General features: G+C 38.0%; 1 protein-coding gene across 2 annotated transcripts; it reads left to right on the top strand.

The window, feature by feature from the left end:
- Nucleotides 1–594: 594 nt before the first annotated feature.
- LOC143853528 (uncharacterized) lies at nucleotides 595–23,472 on the top strand. 2 transcript variants are annotated; one of them, XM_077363330.1, is made up of 9 exons: nucleotides 595–748; nucleotides 2,172–2,239; nucleotides 4,247–4,409; nucleotides 4,665–5,266; nucleotides 11,739–11,912; nucleotides 12,031–12,147; nucleotides 21,581–21,760; nucleotides 21,885–21,931; nucleotides 22,497–23,472. In XM_077363330.1, exons 2-9 carry the CDS (start codon nucleotides 2,192–2,194, stop codon nucleotides 23,161–23,163), a joined length of 1,998 nt encoding a protein of 665 aa, XP_077219445.1. In that variant the 5' UTR covers nucleotides 595–748; nucleotides 2,172–2,191; the 3' UTR covers nucleotides 23,164–23,472. The 2 variants fall into 2 exon arrangements, with proteins under 2 accessions (XP_077219445.1, XP_077219444.1); XM_077363329.1 differs by having other exon boundaries at nucleotides 4,626–5,266.
- The last annotated feature ends 910 nt before the right edge of the window (nucleotides 23,473–24,382 follow it).

Genomic DNA, 24,382 nt, shown 5'->3' with positions numbered 1-24,382 from the left:
CATGGCCTGGGAGGGTAGTTTTGCCATCTTTTTAAGGAAAAAGTAAGGGGCAACTTGGGATGGTTCAACCGGGAAAAAAGTCAGGTTGAGTTGGGTGTCTTTCGGGTCGGGTCTGGGTTGGGTTTCCCTAACCCGGGTTGAGTTTGAGTCTGGTTTGGGTTGAGGGCTTGGGCAACCCCACCACTGTGAAACCCGCCATTTTTTTATCATTTTTTTAAAGTTTTTAGTAAGCTTAAAAACTCAGGTCGGGGTTGCAACTCGGGCTCGGGTTGAGTAAAATGGTTCCTCAGGTTGGGTTCGGGTTGTCCTCAACCCGAGCTGAAAAAGCCAAAAAGAGTCCATTTGTTCGCCTTCACGTCCCCAAATCGGTTACTGAATCATTAATTAAGGGAAATGTACATTCACCTTTCTTTTTTACTTGGGACAGCTCACTACTGTAAAGGACAAGTGATAAATACACTAGAGTGGGCTGTCCCAAGTAAAAACAGAATGTCAAATATATCACTTCCCTTAAACCCCCTCCTTTTCCCGGAAAGCGAATTTTCGCTTTCGTAGCCACGAAGGCTCATTTCTGTAAATTATTTCCCAATCCCTCCTCAAACAACACCCCCTCGCTCTCTCTCTCTCTCTCTCTCTCTCTCTCTCTCTCTCTCTGTGGTATTTCTTTTTCCTCATTTGTACCTTATCTTTTTTTCCCCTCGATAGAAGCCCTAGGCTCGAATTTCTGCTCTTTCCCAGCCTCGATCACGTAGTTTTTTCCTTCTTTTTTGCTTGAATTCTTTTCCTTTTCATGTTTCCATTGCATTTTCCGTGTTCTATTGACTGAGATTCCAACTTTTCAATTTTATCCGTTCTTTATTTAACATTGTACTCTTTCTTGACTTTCTCCGAAATTGATCCGATTTTTCTTACCTTCTTTTTTATGAATTTTCTCTTCTCTGAACTTGAATTGTGACGCTTATTCGAATCATTATAGTTGGATTTTTTACTAACTTCTCTAAATTTTTCTTTCTTTTTTTTTAAATGTTTACAGATCTCATATTCCATTTGTGATGAATGAGACTCTCTATTCTATAGTCGTAATAAAGTTTTATTTTGTGTCTTGTTAGGTGATATATATTTTTTTCCGTTCAAAAGAGAATATAATTATATGTTGATATTTAAGAGCCTGTTTGGAGCACAATAAGTCATTTGTTTATGTGATGTTTTTTATTGTCCATGAAATATTTATATATTTTATTCAGTATTAATTTCTTTTTTACTAGCCATTTCTTTTTTACTTATTTGAAGATTTTTGAACTATATTAAATATGGAATCTTGGGGTATTGGCTTGGCATAAAAGATTCCATCTAAATGGAATTTTTTTTTTTTTTTTACCATTTGTTCATAATTATTTTAGCAATTATAATTATTTTGGCAGTTTTTTTTTTTCAATGTTGTTTAGGAAGACTTGGGCTTTGACTTGGTTTTTTTTTTTTTCAATATTAAATATGGAATCTTGGGGTATTGGCTTGGCATAAAAGATTCCATCTAAATGGAACTTTTTTTTTTTTTTTTTACCATTTGTTCATAATTATTTTAGCAATTATAATTATTTTAGCAGTTTTTTTTTTTCAATATTGTCTAGGAAGACTTGGGTTTTGACTTGGGTTTTTTTTTTCAATATTAAATATGGAATCTTGGGGTATTGGCTTGGCATAAAAGATTCCATCTAAATGGAACTCTTTTTTTTTTTTTTACCATTTTTCATAATTATTTTAGCAATTTTTTTTTTTCAATGTTGTCTAGGAAGACTTGGGTTTTTTTTTCAATATTAAATATGGAATCTTGGGGTATTGGCTTGGCATAAAAGATTCTATCTAAATGGAACTTCTTTTTTTTTTTTTTTTTTACCATTTTTCATAGTTATTTTAGCAGTTTTTTTTTTTTTTCAATGTTGTCTAGGAAGACTTGGCATAGAAGTATCAAAATCTTAGTCATCCTAGAATTTCTGGTTATTCATTTTTTGATTTTACCAATTTTAATTATTTTAGCAGTTTTTTCAATGATGTCTAAGATGACTAAGGTTTTGAAACTTCTAGAATCTCTGGTTATTCATTTTATGATTTTAGCTTTGGTGTTGGTGAGAAATTTATGGTTTTTATCAATGATACTTTTTCTCTTACTGCAGACTAGTAGCAGTTAAGTAAGATGGGATTCAATTTGGTCTTCCGTTCTCTACAGGAAGTTTTTCCACAGGTACATGTTTTTGTTTCATGAACTTCATATAATTTGTCACTGCATTTTTCTTTTTTTTGAATGTGCATGTTTCTTTTCAAAAACTTGTGGTCTTATTGTCTACGTCAAAGAGTTGTATTCGAAAGAGGCTGCATATTTTAGATTTTATTTGTCTTTTTAAGGTTTCCTTTGTCGTTCTTTTATTTTTATGTATAATATTTATAGTTAGCATCTGGTATGATAAATGGTTAGTTTCGTTAGCAAAACAAGAAAATGAATACAATGGAAATCCGACAATATTGGAAATTGATCAGAGGCAACTAAAAATTGGCGATTGACACCACTCTGCGCGAGTCTGCCTCTATATTAGCATATCTTGCAATATGAGTAAATGCCACATGGTGATTAGATTAGATAATTGGTCTAAATCTTCCTCAATTTCATTTATTAGGTGCTAAGGATAATTTGCACTTGATTTCATCCATCTAATGACAGTGAGTGAGTCACCATCAACTATTATAGGCCCAAAAAAAATTGAAGCAGCTCCTTAATTCCTTGTCCTAAAGCTATATCATTTCAGCTTTGCTAGAGTCCCCATAACCAACAGGGTTATAGAAAACCAATATAATCACATGCCCATGATCTTGTTTTTTGGAAGAACTCCTCCACGGTCTATAACTAGAGAAATTATATGGTACAAGGCTGTGAAGTCCAGTGTAGGCAGTACGGTAAAAGTACAGCCCTTGATATTTGATCCAATAGCAGCCTCTTAAAAAGTGGGCTGCTGTTGGATCAAATATCAAGGGATGTGCTGCGTACACTGGACTTCACGCTCGGGCACCATATAAAGACTCCTATAATTATATCTCCAATACCTTCTGTACTCAGATTTACAGTACTCAAATCATCAAAAGTTAGCCTCAAGTGGATTTCCATCGCATAACAATGTTTTAAGGAATTTTTGCGTTAACCAATTGGCCACAGTCTTCTAACCTTTGGAGCTTTCCAAATCTCTGAAAGGTTTCAAGGGGTTTCCCACCAAATGATTTTACTGAGTATAATGTGTCTCAACTCGCCACAGTTTAGGTGTGGCATATGGAACTAAAAATAGTAACAACATGCAGCCCTTTTTGAACTTCTGAATACTTTTTGAATGCTGTATTCAAATTTTTTGGGAAGTTCATCGGGCAGCATGTTACAAGCCATGCTTAAGAATCCATGGCTTGGGTTTTGGCTTTCTATCCTCTAGACTTTTGTTTTGTATCCTTGGCATTCATTCTATGGACTGTATGTGCTAAGGTTGTCATTAAAAATGTGTGTCTGGGGTCCATTTGTGTTGCTGTTCTTATATATGAGTTGAATTGTATTGGATGTTTCATTCCTTTAGTTAAGGCAATACATCTGTTGTATGTAATGCATTCACATGATGCATCTGTTGTATATAATCCTTTCCTATGACATGAAGGGCCATAAGTAGAAATCCAGCTACGTGTTATTTCTGTTCTGGGTTTATCTCGGGACTATATAATATTTATCCGAAAAAGTGTATTAAAGAATAAAATAAAGTATTTGCCTCTTGTTATATGGATTGATTTTAGTGGCCTACTCAGCGTTTTAAGAACTTAAAATAGCTGGGCTAGTTACAGGGCTCCCTTGTAGCTTCCCTGAAAACAGACCTCAGTTTTAGTATTACTAAAACTGGTAGATTTGTTCTGTTAAAAAAGTTAAAAAGAAAAAGAAAAAAAGGGCCTGTCCTTTTCAAAAAGGAAAACAAAAGAAAAATAAATTCGAAACTGATAGGCAGGTTACCTCTGCATGCACTGAATAGTTACAGCATAATGTCTTCTGCATTTTTATTTCAATATTAATTTTTTTTTTTCAATCTAGGTTATCCCATTTTTTTCATGAACACTATAAAAAGTAAAAGAATTCTGTTGCCAGCCATGTGCAGTTCTTTGTATCTTATTTCTGTTTGTAGTCCCTATCAAATTCAGTTCAAGCAGCCATTGCCTCCTTATTCTGGAACAGGTTGATGTTCGTGTACTAAGGGCTGTTGCTATTGAACATTCTAAAGATGTGAATGCAGCGGTGGAATTTATTCTTTTTGAGATTCTCCCAACTATGTGTACTCCACAGGACGCAAAACACACTGTTTCTGATAATCAAGAACCCATGCATTCATTAGTTGGAGGTAATCAATTGTATCTTGAACCAAGTGGATATATTTTTGTGCATTTCTCTTGACCTCTGAAGCGTGATACTGTTTGTCCAAATTTGTACTCGTGCATTTTGTTGAGAATCTTTTTTTTCTTTTTTATACCCATGTTCTTCTCTTTCTTATCTTTATATCTCATGCTTTAGTTTGAATGATTTGTGGCTGATCAGTGTTGGGTTTTTGAATGAGTAGCTGAACTTAAGGGGCAAAGCTTTTTGTTGAAATATTCAGAGGAAGCGGTAGAAGCAAATGCGGGCCCATATTCAAAAACAAGATCCATAGCATGTGAAGATGCTGGTGGCATTAATCACAAAAATGACACTTCATGTATAAACTCAACATTCTTCGATGAACTAGTAGTTGGTTCACATGCCGCACCGAGCTCGATGACACATGAAGATACTGTTATCAGTGATTTATGTAGTGATACTTCGCATGCCAATATCCAAGAGTCACATGGACTATCAGTCTATAACTCAAAATCAGCTCTTATAACTGATGTCTGTAGCCACTCATGTTCAGATATCAATTCACCTAAAGAGGGACATTTTCCAACTAATTTTCAGCATTTTCAGTCACCTTTTTATGATGAAAGCGTAGAATCTATTGATCGTTTAGTTGTGGCTGAAATCGGTGTCAGCGCTTCTCTTGTTGAATGCGAGGAACTTGGATCAAGAAGTTCACCGGAGAATGGTAGTGAACGGGTGACTTTTGACTCTGAATTGACTGGTGTTGATGACGCATCATTCCCTACAACCATAGCTACCAGATCTGGACAAATTACTAGCACCGATTTTCTTGAAGAGTTCATTGAAGATGCTAAAAATAACAAGGTCTGTGATGATTGGCTTTTTATACTTTTGGAAATCTTTATTCAACATTTCTTGTATTTGTTCTAGCCAAATTTAATTGGTATGCTACTAGGGTGATTTGTAAGTCTTTTTTACTTGCCAATCACATTGTTATCACTTCTGCAACTTGATTGTCATACAGTTTTAGAACTTAGTTGCATGAAACACAGTATTGTACTTCCCTTCCTACTCGAGTCTATTTTTGCTCCTGCATCAACACATCATCCTTCCACACCACTTTCGTTATTTTATTCTGTGCACTATGATTATATTTGTGCGATGCTAGCATGGTTTGTAAACAATCCGCACTGTTACAAAGTCTTGAAAAATTTACATTGTAAAAGCCTCACTTTTGTTAATTTTTATTTCTCAAAATCGTCTCCCAATGGAAGAAGGTAATGATATATTATTCACCTTGATAAAGGCATGTGGTTGTCTTGGTTGTATTGATTGTCAAAGCATCACCATGGATAGTTTGTTTTACGAAGTCTGGATTCAAAATTTGCCTTGGAAAGTCTGAATTCAAAACAATTCAGTGATGCTATTGTTCAGGTTTCAAGAGAAATGGGCACGAATAAGAACTACTCTGGAAAATTGAGGTAAGTAAGAAATGGAAACCATATGAAAAGGAAAAATATGGGAACAACAAGAAAAATAATTTTATATCACATGAAGCAAGACATCTAGTCACGTGGCCTCTTGAGCTTTCTCATAGTATTATTTGTTTTGTGTCTCTGTAATAAGAGGTTAATGGAGATAAGGACAAGGATCAATATCAGGATATTTTCACTGTTAATTATGCTATGGATCATTTTAGTGTATCGAAGGAGCATACTCACACCTATACCCACATCAACGGTATCCAGAATCATCATATCATCAATGTTAATTGGTTCATTTTCAAGAACTTGATTTCTACATGATTCACCTCTAGTTGTATGCATGGTTTAAAGTGTTAGTTGATACGATACCTATCATTTTGATGAATATTGGATCATCACAACACCCAATGTATTACCAGGTACACTACTGTATCAGCCATATTACTTTGATATGTTATGATATGTGATACGACTTGCTAGCCGTCTTTCCAAATGCGGAAGGGGGTGAAAATGGGGTTTCTAAAACCACACACTTCCACCTTTTTTTTCACATTGACACCTTTTCTGAAGCCTCTTTTGACCAATTTTGGAACTCCTTATATCAGAGGTATCATTTGGTTTCTAACATGCTAGATACTTCTATGCTGACATTTGTGCATGTTTTATGGTTTAATCCATCTATGGTGTCAGTCAGTGTCAAGGAAGACTACCTTTCAAAAAAAAAACAAAAAAGAATAGATCTATGGTGTATGTGATAGTTCAAATGATTTGAACTACTATAGTATACCACTAAAGCACTTAGGGTTTTGGTTTCGAATGTGCTTCGATTTTGGTATGCATTTTGATGGGGATAGAAACAAAAAAAATTGGTTGTTTGGTGTTGGTTTTGGTAGAAATTTAAAACTATGTATACTATTGATATTTTTTGTTTTTTTACTATTTTTCTATTTTCATTAAAATATGTTATTTTATTATAAGAAAACACATTTAATAATTATTCCAATTTTGTTTTAGAACTATATATCACTATACTTAATGTTTTTCCAATGTTTGTGACCTCTTTTATTTAATACACCACTGGTTCAAAAAAAAAAAAAGATTGTCGCGAAGGAAACAGAAAGGCTGATAAGTTCTCTTGCATGGATTCTTTGCCTCCTATGCCGAATCCAACACATCGTTATCTTGTTTCGAGTGCAAATCCTGTATATTTTTCCTCTGAACGCTTTTTTCCCCATTTAAATCTTTCTAAACTCGTTTTCTTAACTTTTTTTATAGGAGCACAACATGTTCTCTCTAAATAAAAATCCTAACGCCTCAACCCTCCACCCTCGAACATCGATCCTTTCCCTCCCTTCCTCTTCGACCTTCTTAATAAAAACCCTAACGCCTCTTTTCATGTATTTATATATGTTTAAATTTTAAGTTTTTATTTTACTTAATAAAAATTACTGAATCCATGAATCCTACTTTTTGGGGTTTATTTTCAGTTTGGTGTTTTGTTGTGGTTCTATGAAGTCTTGATCACCTTATGGGTCTTGATCATTCCACTTACTATCACATACACACTCACACACATACAATGATGGATAAAATAACTAGCAGACCACGTAGAACACAAGCTACTAATTTAAGACTTCTTCCCTAGTCCCAAACAGCTTGCTTAATCAAATCCTAGCACATGTAGATGCCCAATTTCATCAACATGTAGATTAAGAAATCCGAAGCTCACTAAATTTGAATATTTGTGCTTCTAAAATTCTTTAAAAAAAAAAAGACAGGGAAAATTGTTAAAAAAATGCAAACATTTGCTGAAATTGTCAATCAAGGGTAGCTTTTGAAAATTTGTAAAAGAGGGGTTGTCAGGTACTTTTAGAGAGCTCGAATACCCTCCTTCCTTTTCCCTCCACCTTTTAGCTCTAATCCCCATGCACTTTCACCTACCCTTTTCACCTTTTCCCTCCACCTTTTACCTTCTTCTTCCCCAAGCCATCCCAAATGTGAGAAACCCCATGAAACTCCATTGAAGCTTGCCAATCCATACGTTAGAAACTCCATTGCCATTGCCATTTGAAAAAAAAAAAAACTCCATTGGTTCTCTTTAGTTTGCTTTGGGTCAACTCCATTGCCATTGCCATTTGAAAAAAAAAAAAAAACTCCATTGGTTCTCTTTAGTTTGCTTTGGGTCATCCTGTAGGTCTATTCTCCTCTACTTGCTTAGCTTTTATATGTTATTTTCATGATTTTATGTTTTTTGTGATTTGGTTTATTTTCATCCTATTGAGAGTGGTGTCTTTGTTTGGTTACATGTATGTTTTGACACCTCTCTCTCACTCTCAATGGTTCAATGGTTCTAAATGATTGTAAACATTATCAAAGATAGAGTACTCTATTTAGACACTCAGAACAACCCATTTATACAGTTGGAACCATTATGTAGACCTCAGAACCACAATTTAGTGGTTTTGATTGATCAAATAGTGGTTCCAAGAGTGTAAATTATGGTTCTAAGAGTGTAAATAGGGGTTCATACATTGTAAAAGTGATCATGAGTGTATTAATAGTGGTTTAGGTACTCATAATCAGTATGTATACAATCGGAACCATTATGTAGACCTCGGAACCACAATTTAGTGGTTTCGATTGATTAAATAATGGTTCTAAGTGTGTAAATAGGGGTTGTAATAGTATTTTATTGGTTCCCATAGTGGTATGAAGACCTCGGAACCACAATTTAGTGGTTTCGATTGATTAAATAGTGGTTCCAAGAGTGTAAATTATGGTTCCAACAATGAAAATAGAGATTCATACATTGTAATAGTATTTTATTGGTTCCAAAAGTGATCATAAGTGTATTAATAGTGGTTTAGGTACTCATAATTAGTATGTATACAATCAGAACCATTATGTAGACCTCGGAACCACAATTTAGTGGTTTCGATTGATTAAATTGTGGTTCCAAGTGTGTAAACAGGGGTTGTAATAGTATTCCATTGGTTCCAAAAGTGATCATAAGTGTATTAATAATGGTTTAGGTACTCATAATCAGTATGTATACAATCGGAACCATTATGTAGACCTCAGAACCACAATTTAGTGGTTTTGATTGATTAAATAGTGGTTCCAAGAGTGTAAATAGAGGTTCATACATTGTAATAGTATTTCAGTGGTTCCAAAAGTGATCATAAGTGTATTAATAGTGGTTTAGGTACTCATAATCAGTATGTATACAATCGGAACCATTATGTAGACGTTGGAACCACAATTTAGTGGTTTCAATTGATTAAATAGTGGTTCCAAGAGTGTAAATTATGGTTCCAAGTGTATAAATAGTGGTTTCAATTGTTTTAGACTTTTATTTAGATTTGAACAGCTTTTACAATAGTACTCATGCTGCTATGTAGTGCAATTATCAAACCATGGTGGTGTAGAAATCAGCTGCCTGTGTGTGTATGAATGTATATGTATTCTCTAGATACTTGACTTTCGGTCTCTCTCTCAATAAAGTATACTCTGCATATTTATATACATTATAATGAAATGACATGTACCCTTCCTTGATCTGATAATGGCACTCATGCCGTAACTTGCATTTGACTATTGAGATGTTATAGGCTGTTATAATATTTCCTCTCGCTCATTATCATAAGCGAGAGGAAATATTATTTCTCACATGTATACAAATAAAGTGTACATGATGCGATGAGAAAGTATTGTCCATGTATAAGTGGGCATTCATGCCTCTCCCTCTTCTATAGAAAGAAAGAGGAGAGAGTGTGTGGATACACATGTAAAATCGTAGATTTAATAGGCTAAAACCTAGATTTTATGAGTTTTTATATGGTGTAAGCCCTTATAGTACCGTATTTTTCACAAAGTATTGTACGGACAACATCATAGGATGATCCAAACCATCCATGTGATGGAACTCAACGTAAATAGGTTGTCGCCCAAAAATCATTTCTGTAGGATGATCCTAGCCCTCTGATCTACATAGGTTTCCATATTATGCAGTTCCTCTATAGATCAGAGGGTTGGGATCATCCTACAGAAATGATATTTTGGACACAGCCTATTTACGTTATGGCCCATCACATGGACGGTTTTGATCATCCTACAATGTTGTCTGTACAGTACTTAGTGAAAAATATGGTACTATAAGGGCTTACACAGTTACACCATATAAAAACTCAGATTTTATAAGATAAAACCTGGACTCTATAAGATAAAACTTGGATTTTACAATCCTGTAAATGTACTTAATCTAGGTTTTAGCTTGGGTAGGTGAAAAGTCCTTCAATGGAGTTTCTCACGTTTGGAGGGCTTGGGCCTTGGGGAAGAAGAAGGTAAAAGGTGAAAAGTGCATGGGGATTAGAGCTAAAAGGTGGAGGGAAAAGCAAGGAGGGTATTCTTGTCCCAAAAGCACTCTAAAAGGACCTGACAACCCCTCTTTTACAATTTTAACAACTCTACCCTTGATTGACAATTTAAGCAAATGTTTGCATTTTTTTAACAATTTTCCCAAAAAGGTAACATTATTAAATAAAAATGAGTATCCTTTTCAAGCTGAACTTTGATGAGAGCTCGATTGAGAATCTGCGCAGCGCCAGTGTAGGTGGTTTGTTTCGAGATTCTTCAGGCGCTGTATTGATGTCTTTCTCGAGGTCGGTGGGCTTTGCTGTTGTGAATGAAACCGAAGCTAGAGCATTGCTTTGTGGCCTAAGGTGTTATGAGAAGCACAACTTAGGCCCTCTAATCCTCGGAGGAGACTCGATGAATGCGTTGGCTTGAGTGTCAAATAAGAGTAGGGGCCTTTGGAGGCTTGATAGTACTATTGCAGAGATAAGGGATCTGTTGTGGCTTTTTCGCCCCCAAATACATCACGGTAGAAGATCTCCCGATGAGAAAGCCGATGTTTTGGCAAAGGATGGTGTGGTGAGGGGGTTATCCATTGCCTTTCCCAAGTCGGTGTCGGATAGTTGATTTCCTGGGAGCATTCGATGCTTTTGGTGACGTTTAGACCTCTTTGCTTGTGTGAACTGGAGTTTCCTTTTACTTAGCTGTATCACCCGGAATGGGCATCTATAATGTATTTTGCTTGTAACCTTAGAGTCTGACCATTTTGGGGATAGCTTGTCCCCTCGGTTGTACTCTTGAGATTATTGGAATGAAAATTGTTATCTTCAAAAAAAAAAATATCCTTTTCAAGTTTCAAGACCAAGAGACCAGGTTGGACAGCTGCATAACTCATGATGATGGCATCAATTGAGCTCAGTTTTACCTTTTTTTGTCTCCTGTTGCTGCTCCATGCTGAGTCATGATGATGGCATTAGCTGAGCTTATTTGTGCTCTTTTTTCTCTCTCTCTCTTCTTGCTGCTCCCTTTTATCCCTGCACAGATTGCTTCTTGGATACATCAATATTGAGATTTTTTTTTCAGGCTTAAATCCCTAAAAATAACACTTTTGAAGTGCAAAGAGGTGCTTGGCAACGTAAAGGTCATAAAGCATTAAATACAAAATGACTTGGAAGTTTTACATGCCTCATGTAATTAATTCCATATATTATTGTTCCTTAGTCTTTTTATAGTTTTATTGCACTTTTGATGATATGTAATTTAGCTGTTTTCATTTTTCGTTTTTATTGTTCTTGATCTCTTTCTTCTTCTTCTTTTTTATTTTTTATTTTTGTGTGCGTCCGTCCATGCGTCTTTCGTAAAAGTTGAGATATTTCAGTTACATTATTTAAGTTTGATGTGGGATGGATTTTCCGATCTATTTGAAGATCTATGCTATTTTTACGCATAACAATGTTGCAAATCATGAAGTTTCTAAAACGTTTTCCACAATGTTGCAGAAAACCTTGTCATTAGCCATGGAATCAGTAACCAGTATGGTGGAAGAAGTGGTGCTTCAGGAAGAAGCAGCTGAACAAGCCAAAAAGCAAGCCTCTGAGGGTGGTCTAGATATCCTTATCAAGGTGGAGGACCTTAAACAGATGCTGCAACATGCGAAGGAAGCCAATAACATGGTAGAATACTTGTCTTCTCTTTGATTATATTGATTATTGAGAAGAAAATCTGAGTTTCTTACTGATTCCAAAAATAAAAAAATAAAAAAAATTCTGAGTTTCTTACTTGACTTGGCAGCACGCTGGAGAAGTTTATGGAGAGAGGGCCATTCTAGCAACTGAAGCTCGAGAGCTTCAGTCCCGTCTGCTCAATTTGTCAGATGCAAGAGATACGTCTCTGTCAATCATTGATGAGGTGCTAAGCTTTGACATTTGGCTAATCATTCTGCTGGTTTCACTATCATTCTTATTAGATTTTTGGTACTGCTTTAGTTGTCATATGTTTGTTCTTTTAGCATCATGCTGCCAAGAGACTATATTATAAGTTTATCACCAATTTGTTGCAGGAATGATGGGAATGTGTCAAGTGATTCGGTACTATTTAGTAACTTTTCTACTGGGACATGAAAATTTGTAACTTCACTCCAGCTGCAATTGTGATTTCTGAACCAATTTTCTATTCTTCTCATGAATGTTCCTTTTGCATCATAGTGTAAGAGCCTATATTAGAAGCAATTTGTTGAGGGGATCATGCGAATATGTTGGTTGGTTTGGTAGGAGTTCATATCTTTTCTACTTGAACATGAAAATTCTTGACTTCACTCCAGCTGCTATTACGATTGCTGGAACAAATTTGTATTTTCTTTCTTGCCTCCTATTTGTGATGGATACATCATAATTATTTAGGATTTGGTTCTGTGAGGATCTTACAAAATAATCTAAAATTTATACTAACTATGTGTCTTTCCATTGTCATTCGTCTTTTTTCCAGTTTTTTTTTTCAACTTTTCCCCAAGAAATTCAATTTTCTGCTATTAATTAGGTTTTTATGGTATGGAGCCCAGTGTTTTGATGTGGTAGTTTCTACAAAATCTCTCTCTCTCTCTAGAAAATTGACATATATTCATTGATACCATGAAAGTTACATTAGGGACCAGGAGTCCCAAGTATCATTACATAGCATCAGAAAAGACAATACAGGGCATACCCTGAATCACCAAGAACCAATGATATAGACTATTGAAACCTACACATTCATAGAGCATATCTTACTCTACAGATTAACCAACATATATTCTTCCCCAAGAGCACCCAGATATCTATCATGTACTATTATTGCCTCTCCTATTCTCTATCATCGATTTTTCTCGAAAATCCAACCCCCAAGAATCCATATCATCAGCTTCTTACTCCTTTAAAAGAGAGTTTTCAGGCTACAGTGCCTCCAAAAGCGAAAAATCATGGTCTCACAAGCTTTGGAGGGTCTACTTCTTACATGTATCTCACCTGAAATTGACATTATATAGCCCAGCTGCACCTACTATTTCACCCAAGTATTTTCATTGCCATTTTGGCAGTATAGAAACCTAGATTTATATATATACTATACTTCAACCACCATCCAGATCGTCCCAAAATTCGCATTCTTTTTCCAAAAAACCAAAACTAAAATTCCCCAAAAAAGATTCTTCCATATAAACTATTACCCGAAAGGTCTCATTCTACTTCCTTGCCATCTTTAAATTTTCTCCATCCAATCAGAAGCTAATTTCCAAATCCCCAAAAAGCTGTCTATCAAAGACCTTAAACAAAACACCAAAACTAACTCTAGCTCGAAACTTTCAGATGCTCAACTCCATCAATAGGATCCCAATATCTAAGTCCAATTCCATATCTTTAGAGAAGAAGTCTGGGGCGAATTGCGGGTAAGGAACCTCTACCACTGGATTCATCCGGATTGCTATCAGTTCTGATATCTTGCAAATGCAAAGGATTTGCTTCGCCTCCCATTCTAGCCTTCTCAAGTTGTTCGCATACTCCATACATCCTCGGGAAAAATAAAGTTTATAAACCGGTATACATATGTCCTTTACATTATAAGTACCTGTTAGAGGGAAAAATTCTTCCGCAATAAGCCTGTAATCCTCTTGAAATTGCTTCCATTGCTGTTTGATGATTCCTTTAACTATTTCAGGGACGGTGGGGGCTTCCACCGAGGCTTTTGCAGGATTGTATTTAGGTTACGAGCCCACCGGCGATGCTGAAACCATCCCGAACAATCGGGAAAATCTCTCCGTAATCTCTTATAAGATCGAGTATCTAAAGAAGAAGAAGAAGAAGCCATCCTCCAAAACACTAAATAAAGTTTTTACTAACCTTTCTGAGGAATACTAACAGACCGTTACCCATTATATAAGTATAAAACAAGCAAATATTGAGATACTCACTTAACGTCGAAATAGATGGTTATAGGAACGAGGTCACCACCTTCAATTAAAGAGGCAGTAGAAGAGCCATCTGTACCAAAAACCAAGGAAGTAATTGTTCCTTTCCTCACGCACTCTTCCCTAGAGATCGTATCTATTGTAATCTTTTGTTATTCAAGATAGAACCCATTTCTTCCTAGGATTTGTCTTATGTCCAAAAATCTAAAACTAGAGAAGGGAAGAACAAACTCTTCTCTAGATTTGACGTCCGATCAATTGGTGTATCATCTGACACGACCTATGCAGGCCATATTTTGGAAATGAGAGCCGAGAGCTATACTTCTGACCAAAAAAATTGGTTAGGAGGTTCCTTACCATTTGTTTTCCTTTCAAGTTTGAATTTCGAAACTTTTTGGCCAGCTGACCCTGACGGCCCCTCTCTTGACCTTTCATATCTAGGGCAGCATCCTTGTGATTTCCCCAGGATTTCTCATCATCTCGGGTCTTGAGCCTTTGATTTTGAATTTTGAAATTCCAACCCTGAGACTCACTTGGACCCGGTCCATTAGGGTGATTCGACTGAGTTGGACCCGGTCCATCAGGGTGATTCGACTGAGTTGGAACCGGTACTGAAACTTCTGGCCGTTCTAACTCAGCCCTATTAACTGGTTTCAAGATAGTTTGTTCATCCTTGCCCCGGGTATGTCGAGGATCGTTAGGCTTTACGACGGGGCGCGGTGCCAACGGAACAGTCCTGGGAGAGGAAACCCTACTTGTTGGATTACCCGACAGAGTCTCGGAAACCTGATAGTCAATATCTATTCTGAAAATGACTCCATGAACCCGAATGTGGACAAAGGGTTTATTTCCATCCATATCCGATGTTAGGATTAGAGCCAATGCGTGAGTCATTCCTTCCAATTTCACTTTTAGAATTTTTCCAAATAGATTACCCAAGGCCTCAACCGTAGAGGTTGTCCAAACGTGGAGAGGGATCCCAGAAAAGTTGATCCAGTCCACCCTTTCCTCCTGCTTCATAATCGGACTCCACTAAGAAAGGGAGGAGAGGAAATTTCCACAAGCCTTGGCTTCCATCTTCAAGACCTTGGAAGCCATTTCTTGGGTGGTGAACATAAATAAGATCATATTAGGGCCAAGGGTACCAGGCCTAGGAAGGGATGGGATTTGCCATTGATATTTAGCTCGGATCCAAATATCTGTTAAGCTCCAATTCTTCCATTTTGGTCTACCAACCAAACAAGTCTTTAAAAGAAGGGTGCGATCCGCCACCTCCGTGCCAGAGATGGATAGGGTTGGGATACCATCGATTAGGTTGTGGATAATATATTCCCTGAGTCAGGCCAAGAAATCTCCAAACTTTCCTTTGAAGGAAGATCTCCAAATTCTCGAGGGCGCCAAATTTTATCTTTGATTGTTCCAAACTTACATAATTGACATTTGTTCCGCCATCGAAGATTTAAGTATCCACAATCGGTGCAAATCCAGTCCCCCCACATTTGCCGAGCATGAGAAAATGTGATATTCACTTTGATCTCCGAACTTTTCTAAAAATAGGTTTTGCCGCTGATCTGAGTTACCATCTCTCTCAGCGGTGGAGAGAAGGTCAAACACGCTCGCCCACCTTTTATACTTATGCAAACCCAACACATATTTTTATGGTATGGAGCCCGCCGTTTTGATGTGGTTGGGCCTACCATTTTATACCTGTGCATAGCATGGGTGGGATGTTCCCTTTCCACATCATATTTTAGTAGTGTGGAGCCCACCATTTTACACTGCAGGGTGTGATGGGGTGGGGCCCACCATCTCTGCCCATACAATTCATATGGTAGGGGACAGTGGGGCACCATTTTACATCCTATGGATAGGTAGGGTGGGGGGCCCTCATTTTACAGCTCATGTTTTGATGTTATGGCCCCCACCATCTCCACCCAAACCCATGCATGGGATGGGGCCTCCATGATGATGTCATCCTTGCTCATACAATGTGGGACTTGGGGAACCCCCATTGTTTTTCCTTTATTTTTATACAAATGTTTTCTTAAAATTTTAATAGTTTTTGGAGATTTTTGGTCTCTCCTTTTATCTTCTTTACATGCATTTTGATTATTTCCAGTTGAACTCTTCCTATCTGTGCCAGTTTGATTGCTTTCCTTGCATCAATGTTGGTCCATGTGATTTTCGATCTCTATTATTTAATGATATCTACGGAAAGCATACGCAGCAGAGATGAAATGGATTTAGTGTAGAAAGTAGGTTGATTGATTTCTGAAATCGCTTCCTTTCATCAAGGACAAATTAGCAGTGATGAAATGCTAGTTGAAAAGGTGGCAAATGCTAATCCCGAGGGTTGTAACAGTGGCAAGGAGCCGTTGGTGGGCCCCTTTCGAATTCTGAATTGCCCAACTTCTCGCGTGTTTCAGCAGGGAACAATTCGTCTAGATTGTCAGAGAGCAGGATCACTGCTGTGAGTGCGAAGTGGGGTCAGCCTGGTGAAGGGGCGATGCTGAAAACATTAAATGATGTAGCACGTGGCGAGAAAGGAAAGGCTCTACGAAAAGATATTGCTGACAATTGTACACTGAAGTCGGCAAAGGAGAAAAAGGCCTTAAAAAAGAACAGATTTTATAAGGAGAGTAAAAGTTCAAAGGAGAAGCGTCTACATATTGGGAAAGGTAATATACCACGTAGAGGTAGTAACCCGGAAGCACGGTTGCTAGCCACTCGAGGTGGCCTTTCTGTTTTTAAAAGAAAACTCAAAAGGTATTTTTAGGAAAGAGGATTACAGGAAGAGAAAACTCGTGTCCGATTCTCAACAAATTCTTCGAGACTTTGTCAACTTTACTGAGCCAGCTATGACAGGGAAGGAAGAGAACCAGTTTGGCAACATTTGGAATGTCCCGGACTTTACATTTGAGGCTAGAGATTTAGACGTCCTGAAAGACGACAGTTATAACGAAAAGCTGGCAAGGAAGGAATCACCCACTCTATGTGAGGTTTCCTTGAGCCCGCTAAAAAGGCGATGACCCCAACTAAGGAATGATTCCAGTAGGAGTAAAGGTATCAGCCAAAGTTCCTCTGAGAAGACAAATGTCAAGGAATTGCATATACCCCTCATCGAACTCCCCATATTCAGTAAAATTTTAGAGAGGGAAAGGCGCTCTCATAGGCGTCTCTGGGAGGAGGAAAAAAGGGTGGTAATTAGGGACCTGGAAAAAATGCGGGATGGCCCGGTTGACGAGCCTACTGTTTCCCGGGACACGATAGGACTAGAAGTAGATCAGCTGGCCAGGGAGCATCTAGGGCCTAGTGGGGATACTAAAGGTAAGGGTAAACTGATGGCTGATAATTCAGGAGACAATGAGAGCGGAGGATCTTTCTCGGAAGAATTTGATGATTTGTTAACAATGGGGAATGTCTTTGGGATTGGATATGAAGAGGATCTGGGGGCTGCTAAAGACATGTTCCTGGCAATGGCGGCAAGAGATTTGGAAGAAAAAAGGAAAGAGCAAAAGAGGTGAAAAGAAGGCTGGGGAGGGGGCTTAAGCAATGAGCTCCCCCTCAATTGTAGATTTCTCATAATCACCTGGTGTGTGTTCAGGATGTTAGAACCTTCGTTGACTCAAGAGAATTTGCTCTTGGGCCTTGGTATAGCTGTTGAGAAGAGTTCTTCTAAGTTACCGAGTAGATCTGTTTGATGTGTAAATTTCAGAAATTTGGGGAGAATAGTTACAGATTTGGAGTTTAGCGGGATGACTGTCATGATTACATAGTACAGAAAATGCCGTCGATCTATATCCAGGGGAACTACAACTTCAAAGGTTTTGGCTTTAGAGATTATGTCTTTCGCATGGATGCTATTCATTTGCTACTTCATCTCCTGGAGTAGGGAGATTACTCTATTGAATTGGTCTTTTAATTGTCTGTTTTAATAGGGTATGGGTTAAGGGTTAAGGCAGGGTTTCAAGGCGCAGAGGGTCGCAGTTTGAGCTATATTTGGTAGGTTATCACCAATAGGAAGTAAGGAAGGAAAAGACATATAATTGTAATTGTTTAACTTGGTGTGTTATCTTGGATGATTAGGTATGCCCGGTCTGGTTTATTATCATATCATGTAATAGGATGGGACTCCTGGTCCCACCTGCTATCTTACTATCAATAAAATTACGTCATTTTTCAAAAAAAAATAAAAAATGCTAGTTGAAACACCATCACAAGGGCGAAGTCCTAACTTGGAGGTTCTATCAACAATATAAATCAAAGAGATACTAAAAAAAAAAATTAGTTCAAAGTATAATTCAAATAAATCCCATTGACAATGACCTGACAAAGAATGAAAAGTCCAACCAAAAGGAATATAAAGAGGCCCTTGGTGCAAGATCTAAACCATACTTAGACAATTAGAGAACATAATTGCTAGATGAAATATAAATTTGGAATCTTCTTGAGTATCTGTCCCTACACAAATATAATCTAGACGTATGCATGATGACATGAAGGGGAAGTTGTTCAAGGGATTCGTGAGAGAGAGAAGATGAAAATCAATTTATTAGTGTCTTCCAAGGTGTCGGGCATGTGATCATGGCCAATTGGAGGGGACAGTTTTGCTTGAAATCCAAACAGGAACGATGACGATGTTTGTGTAGAGGCAGCTGATTGTTATGATTAGCTACATCTTGTACCTCCCAATCCTTTAAATTTATACTACAAACAAAAGATTTATTTCCTTTAATCTTTCCGCCAGAAGTCTCAATAAAAGCAATTAAGATATTTAGAATTACAGCTGGTCTTTCGAGGCTTTTGCCATGATAAGCATCATATTGTAAATGTGACACCGAAAATATACCTAGGAGTAAATTCTAGGCCTTTGAGATTGCCCCATTTCGAAGCCTTGGAACGTATCATGTTGTTGGCTTTTAGAGTAAAGAGGAAAGAAGAAGGGGGGGGGGGGGGGTTTGGGGTGTGTTCCCCTTGCCGAAGACCCTTAGAAAGCAAAAAAATGGTTGCATTGATCCTCATTAATTTGGATGGAGAAATGGGTCAAAGAAATGCCCCAGTTTACCCACTTCCTCCACCTGCCCATTCAAACTTGTCGTAGGCTTTCTCAAGATCCAACTCCAACAGCAATACTTCTTGGTTGTCACTCTCTGTATGAGCCTTAACAGGGATTTTGGTTTTACCAACAAATTAACTAATTAATGAGATACGTTTGGTATTAACTTCTAGGCATTATTAGTATATGGAACTATTGTTAACCAGCAAATAAGAGGGAGACAATTTTGCTCCTTGAGCCAGGGTTCCAGCTTAATCAAATGCTACACCAAACAGAGCCTGCAAACAAACTATTTCTGAACAATAAGTATACATTCATAGTATTTACTGGAGTGACAATGGGGTACTGGCCCTAGGTTCCTTGCCCATAGTAGTTGCCATTTTATAGGTGGGATCAATTCTGTCAGTGACAAGACTGGACTATGGTTCTCATGTTTGAACTGGTTGCAAATCTCAGCTCGATTAAAATTTCAGTTCGATAGACTTACTAAAAAAGCTGACATGATTTTTTTTTTTTGAAAATTTACAAATATATTCATAGCAACAAAAGTACAATGGGGACCAGTAGTCCCACCAGATTTACATACAATGAATTGCCTAGGAGCATTCTCCTTGGCCCAAAAAAACCCATTACCCCTTAAATTACCCAATAGCCTCAATTGAATCGAATCTAGCAAAACGAGCCATATTTGTGGGGCCCACCAAGTGAAGGTCGTGACCTGCCACATCACACCGATTTCTCCACCACAATCCAGCTGGCTAATTCGATTTTCCAAACTCGAAGGCCCAGAGCTATTGTGCGCCCTAACCGTGCATGATAGCCAACCACCTAACATCATCATCTGATCTCCGGCGGCTTCCACCTCGAACCACCAACTAACACCACCGGCTCCCCATTATATCAAATCCTTCCACCATCCTTTAAATTTTGAAACATGTAAAAGACCACCATCGGACACCGGCAGCTCCCATTAAAAACATATTAAAAAGTCAGGTTTTCACTTATGGCGGATGTCCTTTGCCGTCATCTTCTTCCTCTCCGTCCTCAAACCCTGAATCATCCAGATCATGATCTTCTTTTAAGAAGAAGAGTTCCCCTCCCACAGTATCCTCTAATTTTCGCGCGTCGTAAAGCTTTGAGCTCCCTTTTTTCCTTTTCCCAGGCTTTTTTATTTATGTTTACCGGCTCGATCCTTGTTTTCGATCTTCATGAAAGTCTTTCAGGTGCACACATCATCACCGAGATCGTCACCCATAGCATTCATGGCGACAAGCTCGTCAATCATGCCACCACCCTTATGGAAGGATTCCAAGAGGCCCTTTGCGCTTCCATTCTCGGTTTTGATTCTTTCTTGTCTTTGATAACCCTATTTTTAAACTTGGATCCACCCGCACTTCTTTTTAGGATACCCATGGCCCATTTGACTTTGGCTTTGAGCCCTGGCAAATTCGCACCATTTCTTTCACGCCATCTTTTCCTTTCCCCAGCTGTCACCTTTTCGTTGTTCTTTCCTGAGCTAGCTTTTTGAATTTGAAATTTAAAATTCGAAAACACTTCACATTGGCCCGTTTGAGCTTTCGAGGACATGATCTTTTGTCGTTTACTAACGTCGTCCATCCCAACATCCGCCGAGGTGCGATTGACCGTTCCCTCCGTGGGATCCACCAAAGCATCTTCTTGGCGAGGAACCGCCGTTTCTGTCGAAACAGCACTCCTTCCCCTTGAGCCTCCTCCATCGGCAATGGATAATCCAAACCTATCATAAAAAAAAGAATCCAGAACTCGTAGTCTTAAAGAGAGTATTGACAATTTCCATTTTGATGTATGGATTTTTGCCGAAGCATAGCTCATGCCCTTGCCGTTGTTTTCCCCCATTCGGATCTCCAGCACAGATCCAAGGCACCTTCCCAGAGCTTCAACAGTGGATGTTGCCCACACATGAAGGGGGATTCCATAAAAATTTACCCAAAAGACCTCCGCTCCTTGTTGATAATCGGGATCCCACCTTTTCAGGGATAAAAGATGCATATCACAGGCTTTATCCCCCATAGCAAGAACCTTTTGAGCTAGATCCTGAATCCGATTTTAGTCACATGGAAACCGTGTTTACCAATTTCGGCCAGGACCGACACCGAAAGTACCTGAATCCGAAATTGCGGGTGGAAATTTCACCGAAATTTTCCGAGATTTCCACACAAATTGTCGAAATTACCGAAATCTTGTAAAATACCGAAATTATTTTCCAAAATTTTACATGATTTCTGCCTAAATTTCGGCCTGTGGCCAATATTTAAAACCTTGATACCAACTGCATCTCTTCTATAACTATAGCATGTGTTTCTTTTCAGATGCGTAGAGATCTCGAAGCCCGTCTTGCAGTTGCAAGAGCAGAAAAGGAAGCAGCTGAACAGGAAAAGTTAGACAAGGAAAAATCTGCACACAAAGCTCTAACTGAGCAAGAACTCATCATGGAGAATGTGGTTGAAGGGTCAAAGAAACTCCAGCAAGAAGCAGAGGAAAACGCCAAGGTAGTAATAAAGTTTACAGTTAAAAAGTATTCAGTGTAATAGAATTCCTGGTAAAATAACCAAGTTCGGTGAGACAAGAACAAAAGTCTTGGTGCTATCTGATTCTCTTATTACTGTGCTGCAGTTACGGGAGTTTTTGATTGACCGTGGTCGTGTCGTTTATACATTGCGGTAAGTTGTTCACGATTTTATTTGTTTTACATCTGTTACTGTGCTTCTTGAGTTGCAAAGTCCAAGCATAAGCTAACAGTGATCAATAGACCACATTCAGGCCAATTGGTCAATCATACATTTCCTAATCATGAAAAGCATTGCAATAATCTGACAAAAAGACATTTATGTCTAATCATCAATTAAATATCATTAGCATTCTGTTAGCATTTTCTTGTATTTCAAAAGAAAATTAATTAGAACTTCTGTACTTGGAAGGAAAATTATTACAACTATAAGCGAATCCCACTCACATGTACCTCGTGACTTCTGTTACTCTTTTACATTCTTTTTTTTTTTCAAAATGTACTCTTGAACATTTATTAGTTCTTAAGATGTTTTCTAGTTGTGAAACAACCAGTTACTCCAAAAGCTTAAGCTGTTGGAGGTGTTATTTATTCTTTTATACTTCAACACTAGTCATGGTTTGTAAAAAGAAGAAATTAAGAATGTCCCATTGCTTAAAAAAATTGAACTACCCTGAATTTCAAACAAATGGTGAAATGACCCATAATTTATTTTGCAGGGGAGAAATAGCTGTTATCTGTGAGGATGTGAAATCTCTGAAAGAGGAAATTGATAGGCGTCTGCCAATGAAGAAATCACTATCAAAAAGCCAGACGAGTAGTACCTTAGCCTCATCAAGCACATCCCTTAAGAGCATACCAGCGGATCAAGGTCTTGAGCGGACCAAATCATCAAAGAGCTTGGAATCAAGCATGTCTCTTAAGAGCAAATCATCAACCACCAAGTCAGCCCAGAGCTCGAAATCAACCCGTCAAGAGCCCTTAAACAGTGGGCAGTCCAAAGGTGCTAAGCGCAATCAGAAAGAGAAGAAGCCCATTGGGGATGGCCCTAAGGCATCTTCTTCACGGGACGGGTGGGATTGGTTCTATGGTGAGGCCGAGTTGCCCAAAGGTGCGAAGCACAATCGGAAAGAGAAGCCTACTGGGGATGGTCCTAAGGCATCTGCTTCATGGGACGGGTGGGATTGGTTCTTTGGTGAGGCCCAGTCGTCCAATGGTGCGAAGCCCAATCACAAAGAGAAGCTTATGGGGGAATGGGCTTTCTATGAGCTGCCCAAAGGTGCGAAGCTCAATCAGAAAGTGAAGAGCTCATGGGGGGATGGTAACAAGGCATCTACACAGGACCAGTGGGAGTGGGTCTTTGGTAAGGACTCGTTTTTCAATTGAACACTTAACTATAACGACTGGTTGTGTATAGAGTACTGGGACTTTGTGGGTCTAATTGTGCTACTTGGAAATCTCATTGGAGGATTTGATTTTGTGTTTTGAGAGTCCACATGACAGTTTATAAGGTTAGTTATCCTACCAACTACTGTTTTGTTAGGTGATGGAGGGTTACTTCCCATGATCTTTTGCCTATGTTTTAAGTCTTCTTTGAGATTAATAGATTTCTCAAGTACAGCTTAGTATAAATAGTATTCTATATAAAACTATGTAAATATCTTCTTTGCTCAAAATAAAGAGGAACTTGCTATTGATCATCTGTTATGAAGAAAGTACTTGTTTAATTGCTTACATGCTTCTTTGATTCAATAGGGTGAAAGTGCTTAGCTGAATGTGGGACATATATTAAATATCCTTGGCAAAAGATCCTCATGTTTTTCCTTGGTTGGCCCAAAAGGTGGGACCTGTATTTGGTATGGCCCCACAACCAAGGGAAGCACTTGATGATGATTGGTTGGGAGTGACATATATCATCTTTCATCCAGCAAATTGATATCTACACTCTTCCGTTAATAATGGCATTACTTCATTCTTTGAGTCCTTGATTGTAACGACCTTTACCAGCAAATTGCTAGATTAAGCAGAGAATTAAAGTTCAAACTTTGGCCCCCACAGATAATTGACATATGTCAGCCGAAATCCTTACATTTTGGCGGAAGTTTTAAAAACATGATTGTGATTTCTTAAAAGCTATGAAAAAGTGTTTAACAGAGTGAGGAGTGTCATTATCAAAACAATAGAGTGTGGCTATCATTTCTTTTAATCTGAGTCACCCAAACAATGAACTTCTTCTGCTCGGAGTATTGGCCACTTTGGATTTTACTCCCACACTTTCAGGCCACCAAAAGGGTATGTTTGGTTTGGCTGAAAAAATTCAGGGATTTTGTTTCCTTGAAACATAACATTAACTCTTTGGGCGCTGATATCCCCAACCCCCAAACGGATAAAATTCCCCCCTTAAACGGTTTCTGTGAGAGTGGTTCACAGCTCTAGGATAAATTCACCCCCTTATAACGTTTTTATTTTGCCTTTAAAATCTAATGAATAACATTACTACTTGGAATTTTTCAGCTTGACTGCGCGTCTACGTGATCAAAAAGTTATTGGGCTCTACTTGTGCCCATTACATGATCAGATCCGTTGATACAAACCTCATAAGTTT

Source organism: Tasmannia lanceolata, unplaced genomic scaffold, assembly GCF_043159265.1.
Source record: "Tasmannia lanceolata isolate RefF3 unplaced genomic scaffold, GAP_Taslan_0.1 ptg000019l, whole genome shotgun sequence".
NCBI lineage: Eukaryota > Viridiplantae > Streptophyta > Magnoliopsida > Canellales > Winteraceae > Tasmannia > Tasmannia lanceolata.
This window is presented reverse-complemented; position numbering and strand designations above follow the sequence as displayed.